The sequence below is a fragment of the Pseudochaenichthys georgianus genome, chromosome 17 (assembly GCF_902827115.2).
Source record: "Pseudochaenichthys georgianus chromosome 17, fPseGeo1.2, whole genome shotgun sequence".
NCBI lineage: Eukaryota > Metazoa > Chordata > Actinopteri > Perciformes > Channichthyidae > Pseudochaenichthys > Pseudochaenichthys georgianus.
The window spans coordinates 3,456,045-3,466,232 of NC_047519.1; the positions used below are offsets into that span (position 1 = coordinate 3,456,045).

At 41.7% G+C, this 10,188-nt stretch overlaps 1 protein-coding gene across 1 annotated transcript in view; it reads left to right on the plus strand.

The window, feature by feature from the left end:
• The first annotated feature begins 2,070 nt into the window (after positions 1-2,070).
• The window catches only part of atg10 (ATG10 autophagy related 10 homolog (S. cerevisiae)), a 17,322-nt gene continuing 9,204 nt past the window's right edge, over positions 2,071-10,188 (plus strand). Inside the window, exons 1-5 of the mRNA XM_071206318.1 lie at positions 2,071-2,161; positions 5,903-6,009; positions 6,469-6,594; positions 7,124-7,298; positions 7,671-7,675. Of these exons, the coding sequence (XP_071062419.1) occupies positions 5,905-6,009; positions 6,469-6,594; positions 7,124-7,298; positions 7,671-7,675 (411 nt within the window). The 5' untranslated portion in view covers positions 2,071-2,161; positions 5,903-5,904. The remainder of the gene's footprint in view (positions 2,162-5,902; positions 6,010-6,468; positions 6,595-7,123; positions 7,299-7,670; positions 7,676-10,188) is intronic.

Genomic DNA, 10,188 nt, shown 5'->3' on the forward strand with positions numbered 1-10,188 from the left:
GGCATAATCAAGCAAAGAGCACATAGCTCCATAGATCTCTTAATGTTGCTCTCAAAGTGCACCAGATTGATGCTTTTAACTTCAATATTTAAAAAAAAAATCTTCCCGGGGGAGCATGCCCCCGGACCCCCCCAGAGGAAGTGAGGACCCCCATAGAGGGTGTTAGGTACACTCCCCACTTATAAAAATAGCACTTTACCACTGCACCCTCTCTAATCTCAGATGCACCCTTTGTCATTTTGTTCTGGAACCGGGCCTGCCGGGCTTGAAGCTGATAACATGTGTTGTCCTGATGCTTAATAAAGTCTAACTTGTACTTTTGATACACCGCCTCCGACTCCCATCTCTCGGCAGGCACTACACAGTCAAGGAAAAACTTAAATCTAATTAAAATAATGATCACTTATTTGGAGGTGTGTGGCGCAGTGGATTAGTGCGCTGATCTTTGAATCAGAGGATAGCAGGTTCGAGTCCCACTGCAGTCATTATGTCGTTGTGTCCCTGGGCAAGACACTTCACCCCAAATTGCTCCTGTGAGGATTGCCCACAGGTAACTCGCTTTGGATAAAAGCGTCTAACAAGTAACATGTTATGTAATGTGATCACATTAATCTGCATATCGTTTTGCCTATCTCAGTCCGGATCACATTATTCACTTATTATTGTTATACACTGCTGGTTTTACTTTACATTTTCAAACATTGGTTGTTATAATTGTCAAACAGGCATTACATTGTATGTGATATCAAAAGTGTCTAAAACACTCATTAATCACTTTGTGCATCTGCACCTTGATTCCTGTGAACTCAGTACAATATGAGTACTAGGACAGAAGCAATGTCAGAAACAACACAGAGCGCGGGTCCTACTCTATCTGCTTTTTTTAAATAAGTAAAATAGCGGCGAATAAACCGCCCATTTCACTGTGCTGCTGTATTTCTTTTATTGCACATTCAACATCACGCGGCGCTGTCCTGTTGTTTCTAGCTCGGTGCTGGGGTGTGCTGCCATCTAGCGGTCATACAGACCAACAACACGGTGAGCGGCACTTCAGGTTGTTCAGAGACTATCGAAGGACACACGGAAGGTTTCTCATTTCTGTAATTCCCCTCCTCGACTCCTATCCTCGTGTCTTAGTCCCGCTCACAGGAGATGCGAGCGGAGGTGTCGAATAAGTGAACCGAGGAGAGAGGAGGGGAAGCAGCAGGCGGTTAAAGAAATGAGAACTCCTCTCCTCTGAGCGGTCATTTTAAAGAGACGTCCATTAATGATAACAGGAGGCACAGCAGCTCTGATTGGCAGTTCATGACAATTTAGGCCTATTTAGCCTACTTTTAATTCATTGACACTGACAGTGCGGTATAATGAGACAATAACATGCTACAGATGTGGACATAGGCTATACACACACACACACATATATAAATGTATATATATTTATACAATTTCAGAATCAAACAAGTGTGAGAGCACTCTCTCATAATAACGTAACACTATCAGAGACTGGATATATCTGTGACTACCCGATCCGTCACCCTGCCCGATCGGTTCTGCGCATGTGCGAGAGGGTCCGCCATGTTGGACAACTCCGGACGGCAACACCAGATGGACACTTGACACAGTGGCTTTTAGCAAAGCTCAAAAAGAAAAGAGAGATGAGTTATTGTTATTACAACGTGACTTCACTATTATTTAACAACTCTTTTTATTGGGTTCTTTTATTTGGGGTTAAGTATATTGTCAGAATAAGTGAGGAATGAATTTAACTTCTGTTAGACAGCCATATGCCATACATTTTTGCATACATCCACAGTAAATATTTATTCAGTATGATAGCTGTCTAACAGAAGTTACATCGATTTCTCACTTATTCTGACAATGTACTTAACCCCAAATAAAAGAACCCAATAAAAAGAGTTGTTAAATAATAGTGAAGTCACGTTGTAATAACAATAACTCATCTCTCTCGGTTTTTCTTTTTGAGCTTTGCTAAAAGCCACTGTGTCAACTGTCCATCTTGGGTTGCCGTCCGGACTTCCGGACCATCTCGCACATGCGCAGAACCGATCGGGTAGGGTGACGGATCGGGTAGTGACAATATCCCCCCCTCTGGTCGCTACAATGAGGAATTGAAATGACGGGCCAAACGTTTTATTTACAGGTAGGCTATTCAAAGTAAGCTGAGACCTGTCTGTCCGCTGCATCCACACACGCACACGCTGTATACACACGTCACCTACAGCTCTTAAAGCATATAATATCAGGATACAGCCGTTGTGTATTTTATTATGTGAAGCACTAAATGGTTTTAGAATAATATCGACTCTTTGTTTGTAGATAGGCCTATCTACTAAACCAGGGGGGGGCCTCCGCCCCCCGGGGCGTATACGGCCCGCGAGACAATTTGATACGGTCGAGGTAATTTATAAACACAAGCAAAAAAGAAAAAAAATTGAGAAATCTAGACCGCAAAAAAATTAAACAAGCGAGTGCCTGTTTTTCCTAGCCAAGGTCAGGGTCCTTGAACACAACACGAGCCTGACGTGTCATCACGTGGCACATGTCTCGTCTGATAGGGGTGCCGTTCTGAAGGAGAGCACCAGGGCTGAAGTCGAATAGTCCATTTAGCTTAGGAACCTTCCTAACCTTATACATCCCTGTCCTAACCGAGTGAAATGACCAGGAAGTCCCTCAGTGGCAGCCATGACAAGTGCCGTTCGAGACACACACACACACACACACACACACACACACACACACACACACACACACACACACACCACACACACACACACACACACACACACACACACACACAATCTTGCCTAGGGCAGCAACTTGGTCAGGGCCGGCCCTGACATCAGGGATTGATAGAGTAGCTCAAAGGAGTAAAAGGAGATGCATGTTAACAAAATGTACATATTCCATGAGCTGGCCTGGGTCCCAGACTGAGGTGCTCTGCTTTCTGCACGGACCTCACAGCTGTTCTCACTGTAAACATCGCGTCCAGGGGATGAATGCAGAGCTGTCATTGGCTGAGATCAGTCCGGCTGTGCGTGCGTCACGACTCTTTTAAACATCACTGTTGCCGGAAATACATCCGCGGAGGATCCCCGGAGAAATGTAGAGAAATTAGAAACCTATACGATATTTGAATAAAATCTAGATTATATAACAACATTTATCTTGTTATTTGCGACATTTTAAAATGTTCAAGACTTTTGGTTTGAATACGTTGCTGACAGATACAAATCATTTAAGAAAAATGTGACAGTAGCAGTCACGTGATCTTACGACCCGGAAGAGAAACATTGTTCCGCTATTCCTTCAAAAAGTGAGTTATCGTATACTGTAGGAAAGAATAGGGGAAAACAAACTATTGTATAGTGTTTTGAGAGTCTGGAGACCTTCGATCAGGTAGGAACCCCCTGGGTTCCAGCAGCAGAATCACAGGAGGCTGCGTCATATCATGCTAACTGCTGAGATGGAGACTGGAGAGAAGGTATTTATTAGCAGCTAACTTTCATTACCAAGCTATGATGTCTCTGCATTTACTGCAAAAGCATTATAACGATTAGAATGACACATTAGTATAGGCTAGTATTCATTCCTCTGACAGTTACTGGATAAAGAGTTTACAGCATGTTTTACTTGTGTTAGTGCTGCCTGTACTTTGTTAAAATATTAACTTTACTTATTCACTTACTTATGTATACATCGGTTAATTGCGCGCATATCTATATATTAGTACAATTCGCAGTATTTTATTCCACTATTTTTGACTTTCTGTTTGACTTTATTCTACTTTACATGTAGGTTACTTGTTTCTGTATTAACTTGCACAATTATTTTTGCACTATTTTATTTTTTACTGTAGGCCTATTTCTATTTCTAATAAATTGTTCTATTTCTCTGTTTAGTGTGTTGTCTTAAGTATATTGTACGTTGTATTGAGGAGCCTGGGACTTCATATTGTCCTCTTCACACTAGCTGTAGCTTTTGTGCATATGCCTACGGTGGCCCTGAAGTGCAAGACACCACAGCATTTCAGAAAACACCACAGCATTTTACAAAACACTACAGCATTTCACAAAACACCACAGCATTTCAGAAAACGCCACAGCATTTCACAAAACACTACAACATTTCACAAAACACCACAGCATTTCAGAAAACACCACAGCATTTCACAAAACACTACAGCATTTCACAAAACACCACAGCATTTCAGAAAATGCCGCAGCATTTCAGAAAACACCACAGCATTTCAGAAAACACCACAGCATTTCACATTGGACGGAAAGGGTATTCCTTTAGGGAGAACACTTCTTGTTTGTGATTGGACAGAGCCAGCCAGAGAAGCACTGCTGTGATTGGTTGTTTTTGCTGCCAGTCAAGAAATGACGCTTGTGATTAGCCCAACACATCAGCCGTTAGCTCAGCTGTTAGCACACACTCAGAGCTCACAGCTCCTCATATCTGTTCAGAAACTGGACAAAAGTTAAACATGTACAAACCACAGACTGTCTATGTCATGGTGAATACAGTCGCTGCTTTATTTATGTCTGTATGACGTTGTTGTGAGCGTGGACGGAGCAGCAGGTTAGTTTAGCCTGATGGATCCGATTCTGATAGGATTTACATGGAGATACGGCCCGCCCCCTCTCCAGCGTCTTGTTTGAATGACAGGAGTAAATACAGAATTAATGCTTTATTAACTCATGGTTTTTAAGGGGCTTATCTCCATGTAAATACTATGGTAGACCACCCAATATTCGCATCGCTCTAATCGCTCAAGTTTAACCGCGGCTGTCAGCTGTGTTTGCTCCTGTCAATGCTGTCATTCAAACAAGAGGCGCTGGAGAGGGGACGGGGCGTATCTCCATGTAAATCCTACAACAAAATGAACATATTTGACCGTGATTTAATTGTAATACACGTTTCAAAATGATGCCGAAGTAACTACATACTGATAGCAGTTAGTAAAAACCATGAATTAACGCTTTGACAAGTCTGCAAACAAGACGGCAGGCGAAAAGCTTTTAAAATGCGTGTTTTCTGAATCGGATTCATCAGGCTAAACTAACCTGTAGCTGCTCCGTCCACACAAAAACATCATACAGACATAAATAAAGCAGCGACTGTATTCGCCATGACATAGACAGTCTGTGGTTTGTACATGTTTAACTTTTGTCCAGTTTCTGAACAGATATGAGGAGCTGTGAGATCTGAGTGTGTGCTAACGGCTGATGTGTTGGGACCATACGTTGTGGGACCATGGTTGGGACATATTTCGCTGTCGGGTGTTGACCAATCACGAAGCGTCATTTCTTGCCTGGCAGCAAAAACAACCAATCACAGCAGTGCTTCTCTGGCTGGCTCTGTCCAATCACAAACAAGAAGTGTTCTCCCTAAAGGAATACCCTTTCCGTCCAATGTGAAATGCTGTGGTGTTTCTGAAATGCTGTGGTGTTTTGTGAAATGCTGTAGTGTTTTGTGAAATGCTGTAGTGTTTTGTGAAATGCTGTAGTGTTTTGTGAAATGCTGTGGTGTTTTGTGAAATGCTGTAGTGTTTTGTGAAATGCTGTGGTGTTTTGTGAAATGCTGTAGTGTTTTCTGAAATGCTGTGGCGTTTTCTGAAATGCTGTGGTGTCTTGCACTTCAGGGCCACCGTATATGTCACTAAGGCCTTTGACAGTTAAGTATAATAAACATAATGATACTGAAAGGGGCTTCTCTACATTATGACTTTATTTACTTAACCTAATCAAATGTGCTGGTTATTCTTACTATACTTTAGTTTTTACGAGTATTCAGTTTTAATTGCAAGATGTACTTTTTATTGTTACATATATTTTTCATACACATGTAGTAATGTGATGTACCCTGCTCCGTGTTGCAGAGATGAGCCTGTGTGTTCTGGATGAGGACAAGTTCCACCTGTGCTGTCAGCTCTTCCTGCAGCTGTCGGAGCAGCTGGGGGACGGCTGGAGCTGGGAGGGGGGGCAGGTGAGACCTCTGACCTCTGTCGTAACTGAGATCCTCTGCTGCTGCTTTGTTGTTGTTGTTGTTGTTGTTGTTGTTGTCTTATTTCTACACTTGAGCCTTTAGGAAGCTAACTCCTGCCCTCTGCTGCCCTTTCTCAATGCACTCCTGGTTTGGAGTTATATTATTAATATCACAATGTGAATTTGCATTTATCCTCTCCACCTATATTTTAATCAATTTTTTCTATGTCTATTCCATGCTCTTTTATGTTTATTTTCATGTATTTTACTGGTTACTTTATTCTATGTGATATATATTTTCTGTGACTTTTAAAAGATATCAAATGTCAACTTTGAAGCACTTTGGACGACAATGCTTGTATGAGAGGTGCTTCACAAATAAAGCTCATTATTATCACTGTGGGCGGAGCCTGCTGTGCCCCATGAATATTACTAACGGTTCTGATCCGGCTCTTCTCAGGAGGGCTACCTGAGGAAGACTGCTCTCAGGTCAGTGGTAATCGACTCCAGCTCAGTGTGGGACTATGAAGGAGGCGGGGCAGACACTTCCTGTCCCTCGCGTTCTGAGCAGCAGGAAGGGAAACAGGTAAAAGAGATGCCAACAATCATCATTAGCATGTTGTTATTTATCAGTCAATGAATGAACCTTCAATTAAAATACTAACAATCTCATCAGATCAACACATGTGGTCAACTTAACCTCAATAACACAACTTAACCTATGTTAGGGGAAAAAAAGTAAGGAAAATTAATTTAATTTAAAGCTGTAAATCAGGTCATAAGAAAAAAGGAGAGAGAATTCATTTCTGTCAGCCTCAATGAAAAACAGAAATTGAATAGACGTGACTCTCCAGGAGATACAGCTTTGCCACATTCCTTCATTATTAATCCCTTTTGTTTCTCACATGCTTAGTCTTGTAGTATTAAATAATAAGTTCCTGATTTTAAATATTCTTGCAGGTCAAATGTCATTTAAGTGTGCTAGTGCATTTTTTTTATTAGATGAATTTGCCTAAAGAAGGATGATTCCATGCTTCAGTTTCAGACTAACGCATTAAAATGTACAGAGAGACAGAGCTGATGTTTTATTGTCCAACATCTGTCCTCCTCCACAGGCTGCTGTTGATGCCTCAGCTGATACTGACCGCATCAACGGTGACATGGAAGATGAAGATGACGGCGTGTGTGTGGCGTCTGCAGGCAGCAGCCAGCTGCTTCAGTACGAGTATCACATCCTGCACTCCTGCAGCTACAGCACACCGGTGCTCTACTTCAGAGCCTGCACTCAGGGTCAGTCACACACACACACACACACACACACACACACACACACACACACACACACACACACACACACACACACACACACACACACTGTATACACACGTCACCTACAGTTCTTAAAGCATATAATATCAGGATACAGCCGTTGTGTATTTTATTATGTGAAGCACTAAATGGTTTTAGAATAATATCGCTCTTTGTTTGTAGATAGGCCTATCTACTAAACCAGGGGGGGGGACCTCCGGCCCCCGGTCCGTATACGGCCCGCGAGACAATTTGATATGGTCGAGGTAATTTATAAACACAAGCAAAAAAGAAAAAAATTTGAGAAATCTAGACCGCAAAAAAATTAAACAAGCGAGTGTCTGTTTTTCCTAGCCAAGGTCAGGGTCCTTGAACACAACACGAGCCTAAGTTTCATCACTGGCACATGTCTCGTCTGATAGGGGTGCAGTTCTGAAGGAGAGCACCAGGGCTGAAGTCGAATAGTCCATTTAGCTTAGGAACCTTCCTAACCTTATACATCCCTGTCCTAACCGAGTGAAATGACCAGGAAGTCCCTCAGTGGCAGCCATGACAAGTGCCGTTCGAATTCTCTAGATGATAGGAAAGGAGGTTTCAAACTTCCTTTATAACCTCCTTTAGCTTAGGAACCACTGAACCTCCCTTACCGAAAGGAGAGGAGAAAATGCTGCCCCACAATGCCTTGCAGCCGCAGCATTTGCCGTCACACAACAGTCGGCCGTTCACGGAAACAACCGATTATGACCGAGAAATGATATCATGAAAGTTACGGTGCTTATTAAGCATTTTAAAGCGTATGTGGTAAGTTGCCAAAGTGCTTTGTTCTGAACGTTCATCAGTATTATAATCAAAAAGAGAAATATGAACGTTAGTTTTTACTGAAATGATCAAATAAAGTCAAGATTTCACTGAGCTGTGTGGGGTTTGTTCAACTTTTAAAAGATGTTTGAATGGTGATACATACAGTGATAGATGGACTAACATTTATAATAAATACATTTGTATTGATTGTATTGGGATCATTGGTATTAATGTGGACCGGAGGGAGAGGGTGACGAGCAGAAGTTTCACTTTCCTTTTTATTTCAATTCCAACTTTGGTCATGAAGAATATGTTTCTCTGTTGTCCACGTTCATAAAGAAAAGCAGCAGCATCAGAGCACGGTGCAGAGTATAGATGAGTTTACAGTAGTCCCTCCTTCTTATTAAACATCCATGTTGTAGTCCGCTATAGAAAACTGTGGTTTCCATAGTTTCCCCACAGCAGCAGACGCACATTCATGACGTCCGCTGGCGCATCATAAACACGTCGGATAGTGAAAGTGCAGTCGATTCTCTAAAGTACTGCAGTCTCTTCTCCTAAGTCCTTTTGAATTCTCCTATCCACTATCCCTTAACCCCGTGACCTTTCACTCAGAGGTCAAGGAATAGACGATAGAGTTAGACGTTAGGAGCTGATTTTTGGACTATTCAACTGCAGCCCAGAACGCCACTCCGGCACTTCCAAACATTGCAGTACCCATAAGGAGGCGTACACATGCTGCAGTTTCTGCGTGGCTGTGTCTTTAGCTGAAAGCCCAGTGGCGATCTGTCATACTGATCATACAGTCAATAACTTTGTTGTTATTAGCATCTGGTTAGCTAGCTATGCTAACGAATATAAGAAGCTTTTTCTCCAACCAGTGAGGTAAAGGCATATCTTTATATGATCATTATAGTTATAAAAAAAAAAGAGAATAACGTAAACTATAAAATAAAATACTATATGACAGTAAAAAAGTTGTTATTAATAAACAAGAATACAGTTTGAAAGGGGTGTGATTTGTAAAATATCCATAAAGAAAAATAAATCTGTTTTACGGTTCTGTTTCATATGGATGTTGAGAGATGTGTCCATAGATCTCTTCATGTTGCTCTCAAAGCAGGGCCGGCTCTAGAACAAATCGAATGGGGGGGCAATCATTTACCACGGGGGGCACATAATGCCGTCAACAACCAACACACAAACACTAACGCAACTTCAATTTAAAAAAAGATGCTGTAAAGTCTGTTGTCCTTCACACACATTGCAGGGGTGTAGTGCTATTGTATAGCGCACCTATGACTTGTGCATACAACCATGGACATAGGCCACCATATAAAAAGTGTGCAAATGTATTTAGTATCCTATCCATGTGAACATGTTTTAGGTGGGGGTGGACCTAACCTGCTCTAGGAGGGTCTGGGGGCATGCTCCACTGGGAAGATTTTTTTTTAAATATTGAAGTTGAAAGCATCAATCTGGTGCACTTTGAGAGCAACATGAAGAGATCTATGGATACCTCTCTCAACACCCATTTGAAACAGAACTGGAAGCAGATTCACTTTTTATTTATGGATATTTTACTAATCACTCCCCTTTTTTAAATGGTATTCTTGTGTTACTGTCCTATAGTATTTCATACCCGTTTTTCATTTATTCTCCTATTCTTTAATAACTATAATGATCATATAAAGCTGTTCCTCGCAAATACTTGTTTACATAAATGGTGACCAAACTGTTTGAGACCCACTGAGATAACCTACACTAAAGTTAACTTTCTAAACACTGAGAGAGTCCTTACCTCACTGAGCTGACGTTAGAAGATCCTCTCAGTCTGACAGGAGAGGACTCTCCTCCACCTTGGTGTAGAAACAGCTCTTTTTTATATCCGTTAGCATAGCTAGCTAACCAGATGCTAACAACAACATTCCACGTTACCGCTCGCGCACTCACAAAATGCGCTCGTGCCACACACACACACAGAGCCGAGCTTGAATGAAACACAGAGACTTAGAAGTACTTGTACTGTACTGTATATCATATTATTTTCGATGGCTTTACTGTATAATCA